Source organism: Polypterus senegalus, chromosome 1, assembly GCF_016835505.1.
Source record: "Polypterus senegalus isolate Bchr_013 chromosome 1, ASM1683550v1, whole genome shotgun sequence".
Lineage (NCBI taxonomy): Eukaryota > Metazoa > Chordata > Cladistia > Polypteriformes > Polypteridae > Polypterus > Polypterus senegalus.
This window is the reverse complement of record NC_053154.1, coordinates 270343547-270370569: the sequence shown is the minus strand read 5'-3', so window position 1 is coordinate 270370569 and position 27023 is coordinate 270343547. Positions and strand designations below refer to the sequence as shown.

At 38.0% G+C, this 27023-nt stretch overlaps 1 protein-coding gene across 5 annotated transcripts in view; it reads left to right on the top strand.

Annotated features, from left to right (window-relative positions):
- Positions 1 to 2446: 2446 nt before the first annotated feature.
- The window catches only part of wdfy4 (WDFY family member 4), a 235119-nt gene continuing 210542 nt past the window's right edge, over positions 2447 to 27023 (top strand). For 3 of the 5 annotated variants that reach the window (XM_039773981.1, XM_039773989.1, XM_039773959.1), the window contains exons 1-4: positions 2447 to 2729; positions 4475 to 4640; positions 9911 to 10176; positions 13036 to 13150. In XM_039773981.1, coding sequence (XP_039629915.1) covers positions 9925 to 10176; positions 13036 to 13150 — 367 coding nt within the window. In that variant the 5' untranslated portion in view covers positions 2447 to 2729; positions 4475 to 4640; positions 9911 to 9924. Of the gene's footprint in view, positions 2730 to 4474; positions 4641 to 6849; positions 7076 to 9910; positions 10177 to 13035; positions 13151 to 27023 lie in introns of all 5 variants that reach the window. The other 2 variants (XM_039773967.1, XM_039773975.1) reach the window with 2 other exon arrangements.

Sequence of the window (27023 nt, the reverse complement as noted above, 5' to 3'; positions counted from 1 at the left end):
TATTAAGGTAGATTTTTGTCCTTCTGGCAGTTTGTTGGATGCATTCAGAGTTACTGTTTGCAATGCAGTGTATCTGTTGAGTTGCCATGTCTCGGTTACATGCTGTTTGATACAGGATTATTAGTAAGACTGTGAAGTTGGGAACATGTGCAGCACATTGTTGAACCCACCACACAACGAAACACCTGGATTGGGACCCGAGTGCAAGCTGTGTAACGGGTGACACTTCAGCACCACACTGAAACAGTGTCAAATGTTTTTTTTTATGGTGGCTGGAGTGCCTGTCCTGCCCCCAACCCCCTACCCTAACCCTGTAAGTTGAAGGTTCTGCTTGTTAATGTCATACCCAGGATGAAGCAATTACAGGTTAAGGGCCTGCTCAAGGGCCCAATGGAGTAGAATCATTTCTGGCGTTTACGGGATTTGAAGCGGCAACCTTCCGATTGCTGGTGCAGATCCCTAGCCTCAGAGCCACACCTCAGGATTAGTCAAAGCAGTGCTAATCTTTGTAATGCACCGTCTGCTGGATAACCGAGCCATAGCAACTGGACAGACATACAGACACTTATCCTTTTAATGCTTTAAACTCAGACCCGCCGGCAGGACCAAACAATGATACAATTTAAAAAACAAAAAATGCATACATTCATTAATTTCCTCATAACTATAATTAAAGTGCAGTGTTTTGCTATTAAATTGCCGTATTTCATACTCCGATTCCACGCTGCAATGTTTTTTGTACTTACCTTAAATTTGGCCGAATTGCTGTATCACAGCAGCACCTGACCACACCCATGGCATTCTTGAACGTTCTGATTCAATTGGGTTCAGTGACGTATCTCGGTTATTGTCTACTAAATGACAGGGGTGTTTCTATTTTCAAATGGCACCGTATTCCACTTTCTATGCATTCCACTTTCTATATTTCCGATATTTATTTTTTTGTAAAAACGTTTCCGAATCTTACAACTTTTGGTGTTGTAATTTGAAAACACAATATACTTTGTTTACCAACTGTATTTTGACAGAGTAATGTCTGTCCTTCAAAATTATACATAGGCCATGGGTCCTCAATAACGGTTATACCCATCCATCCATTATCCAACCCGCTATATCCTAATTACAGGGTCACGGGGGTCTGCCATGATATGAATATTTACAGTATTTAAAAACATCAAAAGTGGAGAAAATTAATCATTTTCTTGTACTACTTCAAAAAAGTTATTTCCTAACGATTTTTTTCCTGGGTGTTTCTGACAGATTCATTGACACTTTTATTGTGTTTGAAAGCTTATTCCAATACTTATGAAAATAATAACATTCAAAGTGCGTTTTTTGGTAAACGTGTTGATGAATTTTGCAACGTATTTTGGTGTAACATATGTGCACACTATAACCAACTCTCCAGCTATTAAAATTCTCAAAGGGAAATGTCATATCTTTGTTTTCAGGGGGAGAACATGAATCTTGCGTGAAAGATGATGAGGTCACAGCCAGTTAAATCAAAGTAGCAGAAAACGGACAAAATAAGGCTGAGGTTAAAGGATTAAGGTGGATGTTGCTGTGGTTCCTGTATTTGCAGGGGAACTCTACTGCGTCGATTTGATTACAATGTGCTCATCTTTTCACAGAGCTAATAACTATGGTAAGATTCATTCACACTGAGTGACCGACATCAGTCTGTATTTGATCAGTATGATCAAATTGTTAAAAAAAACCTTTAGGTGGTAAATATTGACTTACGAAGACACAAAGGGCTTGTCTTGGTAAATGTTCCTGGTAGATGTTGTCTGCATTATTAAACAAGAGGAATATTGGAAAATTAAATATTAGACATTCGTAGGCGTGTTTTGCCATGTAAGGCGGTGAAACACAAATTACTCACGTAGGGGCGGTGCCATGTAAATAAATGTAGAGCTGCGATTGGATTGGCCATTTTAGCGCCGTTCCTGCACCCTCCCAAAGTTCCGTGCAGTTCAGGGCTCATAATAGTACCACAATTTCAAGAATATTTGTGCACCAAAAATTTGACGTGCGCAATCTCACGCAGAGCGGTAACCTGTACGCTTTTTGTGTGTGGTGTCCAGTGTTAGTGATTTTTTTTCCTCCGAGAGTTTGGCATTATAGCATTTTGTAGAAAACAGAGACGCATGGTCACCGAAAGACGGGCATAATGGTAACAGTGTCTTATTAGAGAGCACAAAATTGAAAAGGTACAGTCCCCAGAAATGACCCATGCAATAACGTCCCATCAAAAGAGCCTTGAACTAGGGGGTAGGGAATGGCAATCTGAGTAAGGAAACACTAATAACAGGAAAAAATAATATATTTTTAACCATCTTTATTATCAATGTTGAATTGACAGTTTACGGCAAAATAGGGCGTTGTACGATGGCCCGTTTGCACTTAAGGGCCACCGTAGGATTGGACTGGAGAGGCTCTGGAGGCATTGGTTGTGGCTGAATCGAGTTGTTTTCCGAGTATGAACTGTACGTTTTAAAGTAGAATCTACGTGTACAGCTTTTACCTTAACGTTTTGCCTGATCTTTTTTTAAAGATCACATTGACGCTTGTGTGAATGCCAGACCTCGAGTAAATGCGACCCCCGGAAGGCGGCCACAAAGTAGACCTGAAAACATGCTGCGTACAAGTAAACCGAAGACTTAAGAAGATGTAAATCATGCGGCTGTGTTTCAGTTGAAGAGTATTGTGAGACCATCATTTCCCATGTAAGGTTTGCAATGATCGCACTTTCTCATGCTGTTTTTATTCAATGTCAAATTCACGGAAGCTTGATAAAAACTGCTAGACAGAAAACCCTCGAGAGCTCTTTAAGTGTGTCCTTCCAAAAACATATATATAAATATGCCGATTCATTTGTATATTTTTATTTATCATTATGAACAGACTCACTTAAGTCCGAACTGTTGTACTATTAAAGTGAAACGAGCTAAGGATTTTTTTTTACGTTTTCAACACAAATTCCTCTAGATGTCGCCAGACACATAATAATATTTTTCATAGTCTGATTTTTCTGTGTGACCAAAATTGCAGGACATCTTTCAGCCGAAATACGTATTTATATTAGTTAAACTAACTTCTGCAGTTTTCAGTTTTTTTCTTTCTGTGAAGAATAACGAATTGAAGTTCACTGGTTTAACAACAACCTTATGCCCACTTAATTCGGTTTAATTAGTAATAATTTTTGATTTCCATGTATCAGATATTTGAAAGAGTGAATTTTTCTTTCCAAGAATCTGTTATTATTGAATTGGAACATCCATTTATCAGTAACCCTGGTAGCTAAACGCACAAGGCAGAAACCAAACATGGAAGGAATGCCCCTTTTTTATACAGTAGAGAGGGCCGGTTTTCAGTCCTCAGTTCACTGAGCTTGAACAGCTGTTGGATGAAAATGTTTGCTGCATCAACCTCCTTTCTGCTCAAATTGTAGAAATTCATGTTAGTAAATATAATGGAAAAATAGCTGTACGTGATAGTAATGTATGCAAAACATTAAGCATATGTTACAGCAAATAATATTTAAAAAACGTTTATATTACGTATTTCACAATGAATGGGATGACAAGACAGCTTACAGAACAGATAAAAGCGAAGCATCATGAGATCAAACACATTATAAGATAATTTGATTACAAGGGACAGTAAATTGCTGAGAAGTTTTGAGACTCATAGCAGAACTTGGCAGTATTCGTTGACTGAATGTTCACAAATATTGATTCACTGAGGTATTGATAGCACTATAGCAGAATGAGTATTAGTTTGTTTTAAACCAATTTGGTACTGATTTTCAAATGTAATTTAAACATTAATACACAAGTAGTAAGAATTTATTAAGCATCCTCTGTTATTGTTTTTGGCTTTACATGAATGTATCATAAAATGCTTTATCCAATCAGTTTTATCAGTGAGGAGTACATTAACTGTATTAATTTTAAAATAAATATGCCAGTTATTACATGCATTGCAGATTTTTATGAATGGTTATTAGAAACATTCTACATATATTTAAACATGATTGTCTCACTTTGTCCGTGAGAGATACAGATTCCCATTTACTAGTGAACAACATATTAAGTTAAGTAATAAATGAAGACTTTTTAATGTATAATTGCATTTGCAGTTACCAGTAATTAAAATGTTTTCATTGATGTTGTTGAGTGACAAACCCACATCTTGTCTACAGTTCAACTGTGAAAAGAAGCCGGAAATGCAGGTTGCAGTAACTTTGGATCAGTGACTTCATGGTTTTATTTTCAACATGTTTTTGCAGAAATTTTTACTTTCAAGATTTGCAATGTTTTAAATGTACGTAGCAGCAGAAAATACATTCTGTTGTGTGATGTGTTTTTGGTTTAGAGAAAAGTAAGAAAATCGTCATGCAAGTGTTTTACAGTATAGTAAGTGTGAAAAGGAGCATTCAGCCACTGCTCTACTTCTGCTTTTCCAACAGGAAATATACCACATGATACAGTTCGAGTCATTCCTTGTTTAAAGTTCAAACACGCTGCAGCCTGAGTACTGCACATTAAGAAATAGTGAAGAGTGAAGATCCTGGTGGAATTTTAAATTGTTTTCAAGGAACTGGATGATGGACTATACATTCTTTCTGTAGAGAGGTAACAATTAAAGTATGGGGTAATTTTTGAAGACACTATAGGGGTAGGATTATTTTTTAGGAGTGGATGAGTGACACAGGGCAATGTTGCTTGAGAAGTCAATATATGTAACTTTTTTTTTTTAGGCATTCTTCATAGTCAGCTGTGTGTCTTTTATTCTTTCAGTGTTAATAGTTTGTATATTCAGAGGATGGTAAATATACTGTAGAGCATGTGCGGCATGTGTATTAATAAATCTAGACATGTTTTGAAACAGATTTTTAAAACAATCTCATATAAACATCCTTAACCCATTTCATTTCTGTAAGTTTTACACGTATTTCTGGAATGATATGTATATGCTGTGGTGGGCTGGCACCCTGCCCGGGGTTTGTTTCCTGCCTTGCGCCCTGTGTTGGCTGGGATTGGCTCCAGCAGACCCCCGTGACCCTGTAGTTAGGGTATAGTGGATTGGATAATGGATGGATGGATGGTATATATATAGATAGTTGTTGCATTGTTGTGCAGTATTTTTAGCTCAGCTGCCCCACTGATCCAGCGTCATTTGAATCTTAAGACCATTTATTCTCCTCCTTTCAATGTGGGGTTATTTCTTATGTACTGAGGTTTCCCTCTCACATTCAAAAGACAAGCATGTGAAGTTAATTGACCCTGTGTGGATGTTTGCATGAGTGACACCATAGCTACGGTGCTTTCCTGTCTTGCCACCATTACTTGAGACATAAGTTCTAAGCCACCTTCAACCCTGAACTGGATTACTCATATTTGAGTGTGTGTGAATCAAAGCGGTACTTTTGGAATAACATTTTCAGTTTTTGTTTCTTTCACAGAGCTTTACACAGTTGGTAAACTTCATAATATGTATTATCAGAGCAACTTGTTTCTTTCTCATCATTTCTCTTAAATCCAACTCTGTTGGGCCCTTGACCTGCAAATTGCGGCAGGGGTACTGTACAGTGGCGGACCCTGTACTCTGACCTCCAAAGGTTATAGGAAAAGTCAATTTCCCCTTAGGGCAAAACAATTCTGTACCTCTGGTTAATAAATAATTTTATAATACATATTTTTTCTCTGTGAGTAGAACTGTTATTAATAAGCTGAGTAATTTTAGAGCTTAAAGTGCATGAAAAATCTGAATACTTCTAGTAGAACATTACACAGTATAACAGACTGCATAAATTGAATATCTAAAATAGTTATTTCATAATATCTGGAGTAACCATGGAACTTTTAGTGGGATGTCTCTACTATTGATGGCTAGAGAACCTTTGTTTAATTTCAGAGATGGAAATAATTTTAGAACAGGGTACTAAGTATAGCACATGGTAAAATGGCATAGCATAAGCCTTTGCTTCATTCAGAAATCCCTGTGGCTTTAGAAAGTCTACCTTAAAATAATCTTGCAGAATTATGAATTTGCAAGTTTAAAATAGCATTATTTATTTGTGAATTATTGGTGGGGCCTGAGCCTATCCTGGTAAAACAAGCCTTTGATGGGGAACCATTACATTGTAGGCCTTATTCAAACACACACTTCCATATTCACACTTACACAAAGGCCAAATTTGAATCGATTGCACATCTTTGGGGATGTGGGGAAAAAAAATCCCATACAGATATGGAGAGAATGTGCAAGCTCTTCATGGGCAATATCCAGGCACAAGGTTCAAACTCGGGGCACTGAACTCATGAGGAAGAAATAGAACTCATTGTGTCTCACATGCTGCCCACATACTTTTCCAATATTATGTAAATGTCCATTGTTTTTGAAACGATAGAAAAAAAAACCCCAGATGACTCATAGTTTAAAATACACTGATTAACACAATGCTGATTTCACCCTACTCATGACTATGAGGCAAGAATATGGGGATTGCAGCCTGACAGTGTAAACATCCATAAGCGTGTGCCATAGTAGTTGCAGCAATTTCTGTACATTACCTGGGAAGGAAGAGCTGAATTAGTGTCTTATCTTAACTTAAGATATTCTGGTCTTCTACCACTTGCTAAGTAATTCATGGTATCTTTTCTGTAGAACAGCAAACATTCCAGAACTATCTAATTGGTTACTTTAGTTCAGCACCTGCTATACAGGAAAAACCCAACTGGATTGACAGAGAGAGAGAGAGAGAGAGGCGCTTGCAAAACTGAACATTAATCAGAAGTAATGCATTTGTTTTAATTTTTCTGTTTCTGTTATGAGCTACAGGGAGAGTCTTAAAACATCTACCAGTCGATTGAAATCAATGGGTTGGTGACCATTGCTCTAGAAGATCATTTGACCACTGCTGACATTTGCTGTAACAGAGCAATTCTGACAACAACAGGCCATTCAGCCTAACACAACTTTCCATCCTGTTTGCCTAATTTTTTCAAAATAACATCATGTCAAGTTTTGAAAGTCCCCAAAGTACTGCTGTCGACCACATCATTTGGTAATTTATTCCATTTATCTATGATTCTTTGTGTGAAGCTGTGCTGTGCCATTTATGCAGAACATGGATGGGAATTGTCATAAAAGCTGATTTTTTTAAACATACAGTGTATGTTTTCTTGTATAAAATTAGAAGCAAATAACAAATTCAGTCATGCATGAAGAGTAAAACCTAGACCTCTGTATGATATTAGTATGATTCTTTATTATGTTATAGCATTTAATAAAGTCACTTAGATTGTGACTGGAGGTGATATGCAGCTCATTGTTAAAACACAATCCAAGTTTGTCAAATTTTGTGACTTGTGAAGGAAGGTGAAACCATCTGATAAGACTTTAAATAACAGGATGTCTGTGTTACTAAAAAGCCGCAGTACACAATCACTTTTGAAACTTTGTACTTTAGTGTCATTATCCAAGTGAGCTTTTTTCTAGCAAGCAATATTTGAAATGCTAGTATGTACAGAAATTTAGCATTTATACTTAAAATTTTTATATGCAACAAAGTGCTTATCCAAGTAGCCATGAAGCGGTATTCTTGTACATCATATAAGTGTTGACACAACTGTCTTTAGTGAGTAGATTCGAACCTCAGATTCAGGAGGAACAGTGTGGTTTTCGTCCTGGTTGTGAAACAGTGGACCAGCTCTTCACCCTTAGCAGAATCCTGGAGGGTGCATGGGAGTTTGCCCAACCAGTCTACATATGTTTTGTGGACTTGCAAAAGGCGTTCGACCGTGTCCCTCGGGGAATCCTGTGGAGGGTGCTCCGGGAGTATGGGGTACCGGACCCCCTGATAAGAGCTGTTCGGTCCCTGTACAACCGGTGTCAGAGCTTGGTCCACATTGCCAGCAGTAAGTCAAACCCGTTCCCAGTGAGTGTTGGACTCCGCCAGGGCTGCCGTTTGTCACCGATTCTGTTTATAAATTTTATGGACAGAATTTCTAGGCACAGCCAGGGTGTTGAGGGGTTCCGGTTTGGTGGGCTCAGGATTGGGTCACTGCTTTTTGCAGATGATGTTGTCCTGTTTGCTTCGTCAGGCTGTGATCTTCAGCTCTCTCTGAATCGGTTCACAGCTGAGTGTGAAGCGGCTGGTATGGGAATCAGCACCTCCAAATCCGAGACCATGGTCCTCAGCCAGAAAAGGGTGGAGTGCCCTCTCAGGGTTGGGGGAGAGATCCTGCCCCAAGTGGAGGAGTTGAAGTATCTTGGGGTCTTGTTCATGAGTGAGGGAAGAATGGAGTGTGAGATCGACAGGCGGATCGGTGCGGTGTCCGCAGCGATGTGGGCTCTGTATCAGTCTGTCGTGGTGAAAAAGTAGCTGAGCCGTAATGCAAAGCTCTCAATTTACCAGTCGATCTACGTTCCTACCCTCACCTATGGTCATGAGCTATGGGTAGTGACCAAAAGAACGAGATTGCGAATACAGACGGCTGAAATGAGTTTCCTCCACAGGGTGTCTGGGCTTTCCCGTAAAGATAGGGTGAGAAGCTCAGTCATCCGGGAAGGGCTCAGAGTAGAGCCACTGCTCCTCCGCATCGAGAGAAGTCAGATGAGGTGGCTCGGGCATCTGATCATGATGCCTCCTGGGCGCCTCCCTGGTGAGATGTTCTGGGCATGTCCACCCGGGGAAGACCCAGGACATGCTGGAAGGACTATGTCTCCCAGCTGGCCTGGGAACGCCTTGGGATCCTCACGGAAGAGCTAAAAGAAGTGGCCGGGGAGAGGGAAGTCTGGGCATCACTGCTCAAGCTGCTGCCCCCGCAACCCGACCTCGGATAAGCGGAAGAGGATGGATCAATAAATGAAATATTCCTCATGAAAATCTGTTCACATTTCTTTATGGGGATCCCAAGAACTGAACAAAATTATGCACAATCATTTGTAAAGCATTTAAATGTCTACAAGTAACCATGTGCCTCATACAGCTACCTGTATATTACATCATACACAGTTTTCAAGGATGTCTAACTTCTTTCCATAGCAATAAAACCTATGATGGCAAACTCAGTATCATTGTTATTATACTATATCTCATAGGAATCGGTAGGAGCTATTCATAAATGTTTAAAAGGGTATATTTTACCACAGATTTGTACATTGTCCAAGGTTGCTGGTCAGTGAATAGCAGGCTAACTGTAGAAAAAAGTACAAGCTAAAGAATCGATGAGTAAATACTGTGCAACTGCCATAGTATCTGCAATATTGAGGCCATCTTTGTGCCTGAAAGTCAGATCCATGAATAGTACAAAAGCTGGTCATAAATGTAGTAGGTACTTTAAATTTTGTCATTTCCTATTGGTAGGATCAAAGACACATCATTATGGTATACATTCATTTCATTTACTTGTTTCAAACTGTCTATTTTGGTGGAAATGCTTGTAGAAGAAAGCAGAAAGGGATACTTTTAACTGTTTTACCTCTTTTTTCTTGGAAAGTGATTAATAGTTGCTAGTATATATTTATGGTAAAATTTATATTACATAACCTGATTGCAAGTAATGAAATCTGATTAAAGTATATTCATTAAAGTGAATAAACTAGATGTAATTATAATAAAAAGAAAACCTTTCAATATGCAGAATTTCAGTCTTTATGTTGTCATTGTTTTATATATGAACTCAGAAAACGTGTTAAAAGATATATTTTACAAAGAAGTCAATAGTACAGTAGTACAAATGACTAATTTATGACTTGTATTATGACAGTATTTTAAGTCAAGTTTGCACCACTTAAATCAGCCTAATAAAATATGGACATTCCAGCCATAACAATTGTAAGATGTCTTTTTGTTTTGCTCATAGAAATGATTATTTCTGTTTTCTTTTAATTTAAGATAGTACAGCCATCATGGAATTGAAACAAGATTATGTGGGGGAATTTAGCTCCTCTAGCTTTACTGAAGACCCACAAGTGAAAATGGATATTGAAGAACTAGCAGAGATTACACCAAGACAAGGAAATGAAGATGTGGAGGTGGACAGCGCAGAAGCACAATCAAGGTTTAGGAAGCAGCTGATGCAGTATGAAAAGCGCAATCTAAATTTGTCTTGTGATGAATGGGAGGACGCTTTCATAAACCTAATGCAGCTTTTTCTTAAGGTATTCTATTAATTGCATTTGTTTTGTTAATTTTTTCATGTGATAGAAAAACTGCACTGATTATCAAATAAAAGGCAACAAAGGGAATACAGTAAATAAACTGCTCAAAAAAATTAAAGGAGCACTTTTTATAGGATCGAGTATAACATCAAGTCAGTGAAACGTCTGGACTATTGATCTGGTCAGTTAAGTAGCAGAGGGGGTTGTTAATCAGTTTCAGCTGCTTTGGTGTTAATGAAATTAACAACAGGTTGACTACAGGGGCAACAATGAGACGACCCCCAAAGCAGGAATAGTTTAACAGGTGGAGGCCACTGACATTTTTCCCTCCTCATCTTTTCTGACTGTTTTTTCACTAATTTCACATTTGGCTATGGTCAGTGTCACTACATGTAGCATGATGCCATACCTGGACCCCACAGAGGTTGCACAGGTAGTCCAACTTCTCCAGGATGGCACATCAATACGTGTCATTGCCAGAAGGTTTGCTGTGTCTCCCAGCACAGTCTCAAGGGCATGGAGGAGATTCCAGGAGACAGGCAGTTACTCTAGGAGAGCTGGGCAGGGCTGTAGAAGGTCTTTAACCCATCAGCAGGACTGGTATCTGCTCCTTTGGGCAAGGAGGAACAGGATGAGCACTACCAGAGCCTACTAAATGACCTCCAGCAGACCACTGGTGTGAATATCACTCCCCAAACAATCACAAACAGACTTCATGAGGGTGGCCTGAGGGCCCGATGTCCTCTATGTGGGCCCTGTGCTTAGTGCCTGGCACCATGGAGCTCGATTGTCATTTGCCATTGAATACCAGAATTGGCAGGTCCACCACTGGCGCCCTGTGCTTTTCACAGATGAGAGCAAGTTCACCCTCAGCACATGTGACAGATGTGAAAGGGTCTGGAGAAACCGTGGAGGACTTCATACTGCCTGTTACATTGTGCAGCATGACTGGTTTGGTGGTGGGTCAGTGATGGTCTGGAAAGGCATATCAATGGAGGGATGCACAGACCTATACAGGCTAGACAACAGCACCTTGACTGCCATTAGGTAGCGTGATGAAATCCTTGGACCCTTTGTCAGACCCTATGTTGGTGCAGTGGGTCCTGGGTTCCTCCTGATGCTCGATAATGCCCAGCCTCATGTGGTGAGAGTATGCAGGCAGTTCCTGCAGGATGAAGGAATTGATACCATTGACTGGCCCCCACACTCGCCTGACCTAAATCCAATAGAACACCTCAGGGACATTATGTTTTGGTCCATCCAGCGTCACCAGGCTGCACCTCAGACTGTCCAGGAGCTCAGTGATGCCCTGGTCCAGATCTGAGAGGAGGTCCTCCAGGACACCATTCCTCATCTCATTAGGACCATGCCCCAACATTATCAGGCATGCATACAAACGTGTGGGGGCCATACAAACTACTGAGTACAATTTTGAGATGCTACAATGAAATTTCAGCAAAATGGACTAGCCTGCCGCATCATTTTTTCACTTTGATTTTCAGGGTGTCTTTGAATTCAGCCAATTGAATGTAGGTTGATAATTTTCATTTCTATCAAACAATGTGGCATCCTTTCATTCCTAACACATTACCCAGTCAGTATAGATGTCCAGCAGGATTTTTTTCCCATTGAGATCTGATGTGTTTTCAAAGTGTTTCTTTAATTTTTTTTGAGCAGTATATATCATTGAAGCAACATAGTAAAGTTTTTTCCTTCTCTCTGTGAAACATAATGTAACTGAATGTATATCTAAATCAAACAAAGAAATACATGAAGAAGGCATACCAATTATAATTTTTGTTGTTAAGAATATGTCGGGCATTCATTCATATGAAACATTCATGACTGTCAATGTGGTCATAAGTGAGTAACTAAATATAAAGGCTTAGGGTTAGGTTTGGGTTAGTAGAGATGGTGTGCCCCCGAAGAGGTACAATGCACTGGTACACATCCTGTGTGTATAATTCTATGTTTACCCCCCAAGCACAGCTCCTATTCCTAAAATGGCTTTAAATACCTTAGAAAATTGCCTTATAAGTCCCCTTTACAAACTTTTTAAAAAAATAGTTAATATTACATAAAACCATATAAATACCTTAAACTGCATAATAAAACAGTTAAAAGTAATCTTTGTCTAATAGGTCTAAAATACAATAAAAAAGGTAAAATCAAGTATCGCAAAGCCATAAAACAATATACCAGTGTTATAAAAATTAGTGCTCACTAGGGTTTTTAAGTAAGTCTAAAAATAGAGAATTAGGGTTTAATTTTTAAAAATTAGGGTTAATACAAAATGCGCTAGGGTCTAATTTTAGATGAAGCTCCCTTATATTTAAGATTAGAGCCCCATCTGAGATCTTAACATTAGGGACCCTAGCTAACTTGGCCCTACCCCCACTAACTTTTTAAGTTTAGAATTTGTAGAAGAAAAAAGAAGTTCTAGAAAAATATTAACATAATCATTTCGACTCAGTTATGTTAATTTTCTAGAGAAGTATGGTAAACTTCTGTAGATGGATTTTGACCAAAACATTTTTTCAGGAAACATGGTGATGAAGAGATTAATTTTCTGACTGAAATTATTTGTCATTTATTAAAATTTTACAGTGTCTATATAGATAACAACTAAAGGAAATCTACAGACACTATTGTGTAATCGGCAATGAGGCCACTGAATGTGTGTGATTGAAAGGGAATAATTTTAAAGAACAAGTTATGCAGTCAGATAGTTTTGATGTGTAACTTAACATAACACAAGCATCTTGAATCTCTTGGTACATTTTATATTTCAGTCAGGCCTTAAGTATAAGTTAGCTTTTTTTTAACTAAATAGTATAATATGTTAACATTTTGATATAGGCAACTGAAAAAATGGAAGGAGAAGAAATAACAACTGGCTTGGAGAAATTTGCTTCTGAAGTTTCACAAGAAATGGTTTCAGCTATTCAAGAAAAATTATTTAGCAAGCCTGCAGGTATTGAAAAATTTATTTTATTTTTTTGTTTCGTTTTTGTTTTTAGTTTATATCAAATTCTTTCAAAACACAAGGCATTTAATGACAGAGAAAGTATTATGTCAAATGAGAGTGTTTCCCCCATATTCAAGATATAGGTTATGTGTTAGTTCTATACCAAATGCTTCAAAGTGAATATTGTGGTTTGTTGAATATGTAGAAGTATAGTGTGGATTTTGAGCACATGTTGCTTTTACTGGAAAGTGAAAAATGCCTTTGAGTGATGTTTTGTCCTGTCTTGGTTTATAAATAAAAGAATTATTGAAACATATGATTGTCAAAAGTTTATTAGGAAAAAATAAATGAGAAAAATTGTTTTACCTGTTTTATGGATGAATGCAACTTCTGCCCTCTATGAACTATTTTCTGGAGGTGTCTGTTTATTGCAACTAATGAACACTAAGTTGTGAATTGTATCTTACATCAATCAGTATAACATTAGCTATCCACTAGGGGGGAAGCTAAGCAGATCCCAAGTATTTAATGAAAAGGTGTGTTTTCAAAACACACCTACACACAAATAAACTAGGTGCAGTACAAATCGATAAAGAGAGATCATTGCACAGCTTTGGAGCAAGAATAGTGAAACATTGTCCAGTCTTGGTACATCTTCCAAGAGGAGGAATGATAAGCAGACAGGTAGAGGCATAATGGAGACTTCTTGAAGGGATGTATAGAGAGACCAACAAATGGAAATACAGAGGAGCAGAATTGAGCAGAGATCAAGACAAGAGCTATATTGAACTAGATTCTTGAAGCAACAAAAAGCCATTGGACTGTAGTAGGACAGTGGACAGTAGTAGGAGTGAAATGAGGAACTAAGGTCACTAGTTGAGCCACTGCATTCTAGAGGAGCTGAAGAGGTCTTATAGCAGCTGAAGCAAGTCCCATCAGGAAAGAGTTGCAATAATCCAGCTGAGAGAGAACCAGTACCAGAACAAGGAGCTATGTGGCCTGATTAGTGAGGAAGGGTCAAATACTCTGAATATTATAAAGAAAGAAGCTACAGAACTGAGACATTGAAGATATACTGTATGTTCAATGAATGAAAATGATGACTCTGGAACCACACCAAGATTCCTGACCGTGACAGAAAGAGTGAATAGAGTCAAGTTCAAGAGACAAAGCTGAGGAAAGAGGCTCGGAGGGCAAGTACACAATGTCTGACTTTGAAAAGTTACGTTTAAGGAGATGATCATTAATTCATGATGAAATGGCAGAGGAACAGCAAAAGATTTGAGCTAAAAACCTGTGTGTTATCAACTGATAGGAGAAGCAGTGAAAAAAAATGACATTGCCTAAAGGAGTAGTTTAGAGAAAAAAAAGAAGAGGTTCCAACACTCATCCTAGACTAGAAGGCACAAAATAATTGGTCTGAGGGGTAGAATTTGAACCAGGCCAAAGCAGAAATACTAATTCTACCAAGGTGGTGGTTAATGTATCAGAAGTTGATGAAAGGTCAAGGAGCAACTTGAGCAGATCTGCGAGCATTAGGTACAGAAAGCAATGCAGTCTCACCAGAATGATCTTTACAGAATACAGATTGAAGCAGATCTAGTAGATTACTATCTGAGAGAAATGAGTTGTTTGTGGACTGTACGTTCTAGAGTCTTGGACAGGAATGGCAGAAGGGAGAGAAGACAGTAATTCTCAGAGGCAGATGAGTTGAAAGAGAGGATTATAATGAGATATTTTTAAATCAGTAGGGAATATGCCAGAGGTCAGTAAGGCATTTAAAAGAGAAGAGATTTGGGGGATCAAGGAAGGAGAGATGGACTGAAGAAAATGTTAAAGTAAAGGAATAGGGTCCAGGGCTCGGGTGGTGGGTCTGTAGTTACAAAGCAGGTCAAAAATATTTAAATAATTTACAGTAGAGCAGAAGGAAGAAGGATAGTGACAGAGAGGATGGTCAGAGGATGTTTTTGAAGTCTTGAACCGTTTTTGGATGTTGGTGACTTTGTAAGTAAAGAAGGAAGCAAAATCGTTAGGAAGAAAGGACAATGGTTTTGGAGCAGAAGGAGGGCTCAACAGAGACTCGAAGAGGTGGTTGGCATTTCTATCAGAGGATGCAATAATGCTTTAAAAGAAGGATTTCTGTGCAGATAGCAGAGATGCAGGGAAGAACGACACAAGGGACCTATACCTATCCAAGAGGAATGGTAGTTTATTCTTGTGCCAGTTTCCTGCGAACACCAGTGAGTGGAAGATAGGTAGAGGTGGTACGAGCAGGGAGATGGACAGAAGGATAGTGGGCATCAAAATAAGAAGAGAAGCAAGGAATAAGAGTGCTTGTTGTAGAGTCTACAGAGAGCTGGGCAAGGTAATTGGGATAAGGAAGTGCAGACAGAACTGAAGTGCAAATGACGTGAGGACATAGAGAAGGCAGATTTCATTGCATTTTGATGGTTGCAGTTGAAGGTGTAGAAGGGGGGACAGAAAAACAACAGAAAAGGAAATGAAAAAGTAGTCTGAGATATGTATATAAGGGAGTGATGGATAGGAAAGGAGGAGAGGAGAGGTTGTGCATGGAAATAAAATCAAGTTGATGACCTGCTGAATGAGTTTGAGAGGATTGAGACAGGGAGAAGGAAAAAGAAGAGCAAAGGGGATAAGGAAATCGGATGAGCTGGGAAAGTCAAGGTTATGGTTGAAATTTCCTAGAATAATGGGATCTCAGCACAAAGATACAGAAGAAAAAAACAAAATCAATTTAATGCAGACCTGGAGGATGATAGATCATGATGAGAAGTAGGTTATAGGAGAAGGTTACTTGAACAAAATGAAATTCAAAAGAAAAGAAAATAAGAAGGAGCTAAGATGATCAGGAGCAGTAAATATTCAGTTAGGAGACAAGAGAAGACCAATACCACCACCTCGTTTAAAAGCAGGAGTGAGAAAACATGTAAGAGGAGGAAAATGCAACAGGACTTAGAGTTACAAGAAGTGATCCGTGTTTATGTCAGAGCTAGGAAGCCAAGAGAAAGATGAGAGACATAGGCAGTGATAAAATCAGCCTTGTTCAAAGCTGAGAAAGAGTTCCACAGTCCACCAGTAATCAAAGACCTTGAGGGTAGAGGAAGAGAGATTAGTTTAAAAGGAATAGAGACCTATCGGTGTGGGAGGTGAACATAGAAGTAGGAAGTAATATCAGGAATAGGGAGTGTAAGTGAGGAAAACATGCTGGAAAAACAAACATTAGTGAAAAGCTGGATATTCAGGACTATCACTACTTCTTTTTAATTATAAATAAATACCTGACAAAAAAAGAATACTAAGAAATTCTCTTGATGATCACACATTTCAGTAGATGAGGAACAGCTGTTTCTGAACAGCTTCTTAAATGGCTAAATCACACTACTACTCACTCTAGCCCCATTTAACAGCTAGTTATCAACACTTGGCGGCAGATACAGAAAACTAAGTGCATTGATCTTACCTGAATCGGTTGTCAACAGTACCTCACTTTGAACCCAAAATAGACACAGGCTGAAGTAAACAAAAAACTGAGAACAACACTACGAGAATAAACTATGGACAGTAATACCACAACCACAACAACAAAAAAAGCAAATGCCTGATTCCTACTCTATTCTTCCATTCATCCATTATCCAACCCGCTACATCCTAACTACAGGGTCACGGGGGTCTGCTGGAGCCAATCCCAGCCAACACAGGTGCAAGACAGGAAACAAACCCCGGGCAGGGCGCCAGCCCACCGCAGCTACTCTATTCATTATAGGTTCAATTCAGTCTATCTTCATTTCCTTAATCATCCAATTTATCAATCTTTTGGCTATAGAGTGTTAACACTACCTATAAATAGGGGGATCCAAAACTTTTTTTTGTCTACCAAAGTATTGTACCAACTAGTGAAAGCCACATACTAATATAAACCCAATGCTGCGAAGTGGAGTATGATGGTTGATTTTGGTTACTGATAAAAGTAGGTCACACTTCTTGATTTGGATAATAGTAGACATACTAAACAATGAAAATGCTTAACCATAGCAAGCTGTTGATGCATATCTGATCAGATGTCATGTGATATCACTAGATCAGGTGTTCTCAGCCTTTTTCTCGGTTTGCCACCTCTAGGAACTTATTTTTCAATTTGTTCTGAATGTTCACTCTAATGTAGTGTCCTAATTGTTGATCCACATAGCTTTTTTTCTGATTCTTTTGGAGTATTATAGAGGTTTGTTCAGAAGAGGAAAGCATTGAAACCAACTGTTTAGCCTGTTTCTGTATTGCAAATATCCTTAAGTTTGAATTAAGTCATAGAGAGGACAGGAATGGTTTTAACAATATTTTCTCTTGTAACATGTATGCTATGTAAGTCCTGAAAGATTTATTAAAATTGAGTATGCTGTTTGTTTCTGTATGGAATATGCACAAATATGTCTTTCTGTGAAGGTACTGTATAGTCTGTTAAATTGATTTAAATATTTTTTGCAACAAATAAAGTTGCATAAAACATTCATCTAAGGAAATGTTTTTTATGGCTACAGTTTTGCTGAGTACTGTACACTGGTTTCCTCTTACACTCTAAAGCACTTTGAGCTACATTATTTGTATGAAAATGCGCTATATAAATAAATGTTGTTGTTGTTAAAGACCTATGTGTTAAGTTAATTGTTAGCTCTAAATCAACACTGTATACGTGTGTGTGTGTGTGTGTGTGTGTGTGTGTGTGTGTACATTGGTGTGCCCAGCAGTAGAGTGCTGCCTCATTCAGGGTTGCCTCTCACCTTACAGCTGACTCTAAATGGGACAGACTACATACATTTAGTAATTGAATGAATTTAATAAATTAATGAATTTGCTCAATTTCATTCCTCTGTTGTGGTCTGGTGATTTGTGCAGGATTGGGGACGTCTCTTCATTACAGCACTTAGTCAGGTACACACCCACACACTCACTCATAAACAGTCAGTTTAGAGATACCAGTGAACCTAAAATGCATGTCCTTGGTATGCAGAAGCAGAATTGTGTCTCAGGAGAAAACCTCACACATGTACATGCAAACACACTTTTAATATTTGGGCCAGGATTCAAACCCAGTGTCTTGGAGCTGTTAGGCAGCACTGTTTCTTCCAAAATGGGGGTGAGGGTGGTTGGCTTGGTGTGTGGTGGGGGTTGTGGAAGAGCTGGTATAGCCTGCCATCCTAATATGACAATGTGTAGGTGTCCTTATTACTCCTTACACCTAGAGCACTGCTCTAATGTTTTCTTCCTACTAAATGGTGATTTTGCTTAATCTGTGTGCCGATCAAGATCTCTTCCCATCGACCACTACACACTTCCGCTGACTACTGGGATTGAGGTCCTCTCTGCATCTCTGCCACAGTTTAATCTCAGTAAATCTCTTACAGTATAGCTGGAACGTCCACAAATAAATTGAACCACAGTTAGCTGCTTTTATGACAAATATCTGGTTTATCTGGTCCCAATTGGTTAATGTTTAACTTTTCTGCAAGTATCCCTCTCACCAGTGTATTTTAAGATTTCATGTCACATGTCCATTTTGTGTAGCTACTACCGCTCCAATGGACAGGGGATTTCTCTTTACTGCTCTAACCTAATATTTTATGCGCTCCTGATTTGTTAATGAAGAAGGCATTAAGCTGAATCAGGATATATCCCCAAAGGATGATGTTAGCAGATGTCCAAACAGCACAGACAGAAAATATAGTACAGGTTTTGACTCTGTCAGTAAAGTAAAAATTTGTAACCTTTTTTAAAATAATATGCTGATATGTGACAACCACATCATTTACATTTATCTGGCCAACACCTTTGTGCAAAGTGACTTGCAACATTTGAGATACAACTGCTTACATTTCTTTTGTTTTTCCAGTTGAAGCACAGGCGGGTGAAGTGACTTGCTCAGTGTGACATAGTGTCAGTGGTGTGATATGAACCCACAACCTCAGGGTTTGAAATCCAAAGCCTTAACCAATGTGCCATGCTGCCTGCTCATTATAATTTAAATTAGTTAATACAAAAATAGTGCTTAATTTCAAGTAAGGTTATGATTCTTATTTTGTGCTGGTAAAAACAAGTTTGACAGTATCCATGGTGGGTACAGCACCATTGTTGTCCCTCATATCCGTTACTGAGTACTGTTCACTTGACTATAAACCTTTGAGTGATTCAACAGATTTATAACAATAATATGGCAGGAATAAATATGTATCAATAGAAAGAAAACATTTATCAATTAAAATAAATAGCACAAAAGTTTACACATAGACGAAGACATGCACAAATATAGTACATGCTGGGTACAAATGATATTAGTAATTCACAGCTGAGGAGAGAAAACACATTCACATTCTTATGTGAAGAATCGAGGGCGTCCACGGTCCAATATATAAAACGCACATTTTGTTAAACTAGTCTAAATGACTTCCCTACACTTCTGTGAATTCTACAGTTTCATATGCTAGAGAGCATCAGTCAGTTAAAATCTTGTACTGCAGACCACCCTCTTCCACCACTACATTTTTCTAACTTTCAAGGGATCTAGAGGTAATTGCTTATTCCGCTATTAACCTATAAACTAGCACTGTCCTGAATCTTCTTCTTTCGGCTGCTCCCGTTAGGGGTTGCCACAGCAGATTATCTTCTTTCATATCTTTCTGTCCTCTGCTTCTTGTTGTGTTACACCCATCACCTAACACTGTCATGAATAAAGATTCTAAATTAACCCTGTGTGCTTTTGTGTGCCATGCAGTGCTTTGAAGTCTTCACCAGGGTTTGTTTCTGCCTTATTCATGATGCTGCTAGGAAAGGCTTAGTGTTCTGCAATGGTGAAATAGTATAATTGCGTTCAAAATGTTAATGAATAGATTAAATTTAGTAACTAATAGCCATTAAGAATGTAAGAATAAATGCTAAAGTATTGGGTTTCACAATTTAGAATTTAACAAGCCTGGTACACTGGCCTTATTATTCAGTAAGCCCTATACATTTTTAAATTAACTCTTCAAAGTCTATATTTTGAAACTTTGCTTTCACTAGAGATATTGCTGCATTCCATTAATGAACAGTGTGGATGCATTCACCATTCTGATAAATGTATAGTTTAAAAACTATAAATGCATTTAACAATACAGTCTAAGACTGGCTTACAGGTCAAAATGGAGTAGCCTGAAGTTAAGTAATGATTTTATAAAACACAAATGTTGCCCAGTTAGCATTTTTTTTTTAAATTATTTTGGGTTTTGAACATGTATACTGTATTTTGGTAGAACAAAAATAACAAGTAGCTTTACAGTGCAGTTGTACAATTAAGCTCTTTCAATACTTCATCTTCTTTAATCTACGTTTTATAATTCACCTAAGAACTATTTTAGTCAATTATTAATTTCATTTTATTCCTGCTATGCCACACTCAGACAAGAAAAGGAGGTTTCAGTTCTTTAAAACTCAGGTGTTTTGCAATTCTTCTGTAAACTTGAAAGTCTTCGGTAGAGCATAACCTACTAACTGCTTTCATGGGGACTTCATAGCAGCTGCTCAATTCAGTACAAAATATACTGCTTACTATTTAAAGCAACAATCAGGGTCTTGTGAGCGGTGAAATGTGAAGAAATGTCCTTCAACTATCAAACGCTTCAGTGCTGTCTAGGGCATAAAACATTTGTTTGCTTTGTTGATATTGGTTCATTTACAATACCCGCACAACTTTGATAAAGCAGACTTTGGAATATCTTGCTAAGTCTGAAATTACAGTTTTCACAGAATTTTTATTATGGATTGAAAAATTCTTGAAAATTGCTTTATTTCACATGGCTTGCAGTCTCAGAATTGTATAGAAGTAATCTAACAATATCCGAGTCTGGGTGGATTAGAATAATAAACAGCCTGTGCTAAAGATTGACAAATGTAGAAAGAGTATTGATTAAAACTTATACATCATGGTTATTGTTTACCTCAACCTCTTTTATGAAAATGAATGCTTCCGTCCTCATCTAGACTGATGTAAGCCTATTTCTAAATGTTTAGCTCTGTCCAGAGGTAGTGTTGATAAAATCTGTTTACATTCGAACACAAGTCATGGAGGGATGATATTGTAACCAGGGTATTATTTTCCAGTAGCTCCTTAGATGACCATTCAGCCTGTACATAGTAGCTACTGTGCTGTCTAGTCCACTTATTATTCCCTACAGGTGTTATTGCTATCATTCCCTTAACCAAAAGGAGCAGATTATGGCAGGTCTTTTCTGTCTCTCTTGCATAGTTCTCAATAATACCACTGGCCTCAGAAAACTATTTGAGCTGCTTTAGCTGGTAACTCTGCCTACACTTCTGACACATGCTCTCTTCAGTTTACTTTGTCTTGCTTTCATTTTTATTACTGTCTAATACACTCCTGGCACTAACTGGCTAAGAACTCATAGTGTTTTCCTGGGACTTACCACTCATTTTGGTACTCAAGTCAGTCAGTCAGCCATTGTCCAACCCACTATATCCTAACACAGTGTCACGGGAGTCTGCTGGAGCCAATCCATGCCAACACAGGGTGCAAGGCAGGAACCAACCCCTGGCAGGGTGCCAACCCACCACATGGCACACACACTCACACACACAAGGGATAATTTAGGATCGCCGATGCACCTAACCTGCATGTCTTTGGACTGTGAGAGGAAACCGGAGCACCCGGAGTAAACCCACACAGACACGGGGAAATCATGCAAACTCCACACAGAGACTCATGTAAAGTAATTCTAAATAAGTGGAGCAATATTATTACTCATTAACTATCATTTTGGATTTTTAGGTCTAAATCAATATGGAATGGAACTCTCATTTTTTTCCATTTTGCTTAGTATGCACTTTTCATTTCACATTTCAATCTTGTAGTTTAACTCATCCAAGATCCTTTGTTGCATGTTATTATCAATGTTCAACATGGTAGCCAAATTGCATTCTGTCATTTCCTAAAATGCCAAAATCTGGATAATTTGGTGCATACTTCATGTTTATATAGTGTAATACTTTATTGCTAAGTAATCCATCAAATGTTTTTCAAATTACCCTGTATATTATATTAAGAGGGATTTAACACTGGCCTGCCTCAACAGTTGTACAGTACAACAGAGAATGAAACTAATTGTGTGAGGAGAACAAACTGTCAATACACAGGAACTTTCAGCTGTTTGAACAGGAACCTTCAGCTGTTTAGACAATTTTCCATGTTCTTTGCAAAACACTGTCAGTGTGCTACAATGACATTTTTCTTACAGTTTAAAGAAAAGATTTTGGTCAAGCCACATATACATAACATGGTAACTTTGAGACATAAACCACAAGTGTTACCCTTTTTAACATTTATTTATATGCTGTTTACCTTTGTTATGCTGTAGTTCTGTTTTTGTGTATCATTACTAAGATGCAGGGGTAGATCATTGTAGCATCTATAAAAAGAAGACTCATTTCTTAAGCAACAAATCTTTTCATCAACCTTCCTATGGCACAGCCAAAAAGGATATGGTGGTAGTAAATTTTTAGAAGATTCTAATTTAACTTAAATGTGTTGATCTATGTGCAGTGGTAGTGTTTCTGATGAGTTTGTTAGATACACTTACTAACTTAGTACAGCTTGTAACAAAAACTACATCAGAATTAAATACGGGAGATGGTTATAGAAAAAATGCTTCAGAAACAAAATGGTAGGTAACTAGGTATGGACTCAGTGCGGTAGACTAAGGTAGTTGTAAGCGCTGCACCACAATGTTCAGGTCAAGTTTGGGTTTTTTAACATTTTCTGACTTGCAAGAATAAAAGAGCACATAAGGTTCCAAATATTTATTTATTAGCATTTGGGAAAAATGTGCATGCTGTAACGCACCCACACATGATGTGCTTACACAAATATGACACATTTGAATATGTTGTTCTATTATTAATGTAATGGATTGCTAAAAAATAGCTTTGATTAGATTTGATTGTCATTGGTTATTGCAAGCTACCCCAAGACTTTAAAAGATTTTCAAAAATATCATCCTCTACTCAAAAGTAGTAAAAGTGCTTAATTTCTGAATCCTTTATAGATGTGTCAGTGAATATAACTGCAAAATAAGAACTAATCTGTAATGCATTTAACAGTCTTAGCGTAATTTTAATTTTTCTTGCAAATTTAAGATCTCAACATTCTTTCATTTTGATCGTGTGACTTAGCATAGCAGCAGAGAGCAGTGCCTCTAGACTTCGGCATCTGACTTGGAGATTGGTTACAATTGTTGCACTTAATGTGACCCTTCATAGATTTAGTTAAGTAACCATTCTTGAGGTTACTTAGAGCAACCTCAGGGTTAATTTATGTACACTAAGAAGGCCTTCTTACTTGAAGTTGCAGGCATTGAAGTTTACGAGGTATGTTAATCTGGGATATATTATTATTACAATTGGTATATGTAGGAAAAGTAGAGAGCATTTTAAGAATAGTACATGTGGGTGTTAGTGTCTGTGCAACTATGGTCTATTGCTCACTAATGGTACTTACCTGGGAAATGTATCATAGCAATAGAACCACATGCTTTTGGGGGATCCCTGACAATCATATCAGCTATCTTATATATATACACCTGTACATCTACGCGTGGAAGTGTGTGTGTCTGTTTGGCCTGGAAGTGAGATGTAGAGTCGGGGTAAGGGCTCCACCTCCGAGGATACACAAGCGAGGCCAGCATGTCAGCAAACCAGAACCTCCGAAGAAAGTCCCTCGCTTAGCTGCTAATACAGAAGCGAGACGAGCACGTCGGCAAAAGGAAACCTCTGAAGAAAGACGGTCGCTTAGCCGCAAATGCACAAATGATACAAGCATGTTGGCAACATGAAACCTCCTCGGAGAGAGATGCCCAGAGTAGTTCCTTTCAATTTCCTGACATCTCCGCATTTCAGTTGTTTTTCTGGCAATTTCAATAGTTTCTAGGACCCCGTGCTTTTTACAGCACGGGCTTACACAGCTAGTAGTAAATAAAAGGTTTATTCTATTTGATGGCTTTGGGGGTGGCACTGTAATATAGTAGTACATCTGCTGCCTCACAGTAAGGAGACTAGGGTTCATATCCCTGTGTGGAGTTTGTATGTTTTTCCTGTGTCTGCGGGGGTTTCCTTTTGGTGTTCTGGTTTTCTCCCACAGTCCAAAGACATGCAACATACAGTGCATCCGGAAAGTATTCACAGTGCATCACTTTTTCCACATTTTGTTATGTTACAGCCTTATTCCAAAATGGATTAAATTCATTTTTTTCCTCAGAATTCTATACACAACACCCCATAATGACAACGTGAAAAAAGTTTACTTGAGGTTTTTGCAAATTTATTAAAAATAAAAATGTGAATTGACATTGGTAAATTGGCCGTGTGTGTGTGTTCACCCTGTGATGGACTGGCACCCTGTTCAGGTGCTATAACTGACATATACCCAGTAATTACTGGAATAAGCTCTAACTACCATGTGGCCTTGCTCTGGATAAGTGAAAAATGGATGGATGTATGATACCCTTGGTTGACCGTAATCCTCTTATTTCTCTCCTTGTGTTTATACCAGATAGTAAAGCCTTTCTGAATGGCCATTTTAACATTGCCTTTGCTAAATTTCTAGTTTGCTGCATAGACTAGCTGAATTGGCAGCACTTTATATCACCTTCTAGTTTGCAATGGGCTAGGGTGGTGGTATAATATCTGAAATTGGCAAAATAAACTGCATGCAGTGAGAATCAATATGATAGCATGTTTTGGGTTTGTCTGTTTTTGATTTTTTAATCCCAGAGCAATCTTAGAAATTAAATGTTTCTGTTCTGTTCTGTGATGTTATTTATTCCCTAATATTTTGGTAGAAAAGACTGAGTATATTAAAAGGTTAAACATATTTCTAACATTGTGTTTAGGGTAAATGATCAAATGAATCTAAAATGCTTTGAAATACTTTGAAAGACTATAACAGAAAAAGGAGTACAGAAAAAAATATAGACTTGGTCGTCTGTTGACATGACATTCTGTTAAATTCAAAAGTGCATTTTAGATTGTATTTTGATCTCAGCATATATTTTCATAAATGGCATTTGGGTGGCATTTACAGGAAATTAAACCTGTTTGATATAATAAAGACAAGTTAGGTATTGCCCCATATACCAAACAGCTAAAGACAATGCAAGGCAGATACAGGGCTTTACAAGTTCCTAATAGTAGAATAACAGGAACATCTACCATTGTACAGAGCCAAAATTAGAATGTAATATGGGTTGCCATACTTGTACATGGAGCACTGGAATGAATTAATCTTAGGTGTCCTAATTAAACCAAGTTCATAAATACTTAGATGCAGACAAACTAAGAGAAAAGAACAGGAGAAGGTATTAACTTTTATGTAGAAACTATATTTAAAAGAACTATTTTAAGGACTTTGTCTTGGAGTGGTTTAGACATTTTGGTTAGCAAAGTACACCATACCCTTCCTTTGGAATTAAGGAATTACAGTCTCTAGTGTAATGTTCTTACATTTACTTGAACATAGTTTAAATTAATAAAGAAAGCATACCTTCAAACTAACATCTATTTAAAAAAACAAATTAATATACACATTTCTAAATACCTGTAATAGTCTGGAGGCAAAATACACTGAATAAATATATGTAGCTTCCATATTACACTGCTTTAAATTGTAAAAATGCCTGAGCAGTCTTCAAGTATAAGAACTGAATGTTGGATGGGTGCACACAGTAAGCTTAAGGGTTATTTGACGTAATATTGCATCAGTAACGATTTCAGTAACTTTTATCTTATACATCTGAAATAACCAGAGAGATAGGCATATCTGTGTTTGAAGTAAAAAGTTGAGTTAGGGCTTTTTGCAGTGAAATACCCTAAAAAAGATGGTTTGTCTTTATCTTGTGCAATCTATACTTTTACATGTTTTAAGTTAAAATGTAGCACATTATTTTTCTCATTTCTCTTCAAGTGTTTTTATATGTATAATGCCAACCACCATCCATCCATCCATCCATTTTCCAACCCGTTGAATCCGAACACAGGGGTCTGCTGGAGCCAATCCCAGCCAACACAGGGCGCAAGGCAGGAAACAATCCTGGGCAGGGCGCCGACCCACAGCAGGACACACACACCCACACCCACACACCAAGCACACACTAGGGACAATTTAGAATCGCCAAACCACCTAACCTGCTTGTCTTTGGACTGTGGGAGGAAACCGGAGTACCCGGAGGAAACCCACGCAGACACGGGGAGAACATGCAAACTCCACACAGGGAGGACCCTGAAGGTGAACCCGGGTCTCCTAACTGCAAGGCAGCAGCACTACCACTGCGCTACCGTGCCGCCCCCAACCACCATTCATATTGTATATTTAGATTTAAAGTTTTTGTTGGTCTTTTGTTTCTTTTTGAATAAAAAACTTTACTTATTTTTAAATCTTCAAGATGCTTTCAGGTTCTTCATTGAATAGTTACTGTGTTTTAGCTGTTCCAGCTGTGTTGTCATTTACCCTTGAATGATAACATTTCAAAATAATTAGCTTTTATTTAGTATAAAGGAGAAAAACACAAATCTAGTTGTTACATTATCCTCTGTTTTTTTAGCAGTATGCCTTCACATTTTTTCATTTTCAAATATCAGTTTAAAAACTGATTATCACAGTTGACCTCGGCATCATTACGGAGCCCAACCTGGGCCTAGCTGGAATAGGTTCAGAGCAGGGACGTATGCCCTTCATTTAAAGTGCATACATACATATGTTAAATGCGTTTTAACAAAACTTGCTTATACAATTTATGTACGTTAGTTTGGGATGCCGTGTGTGTTTGAC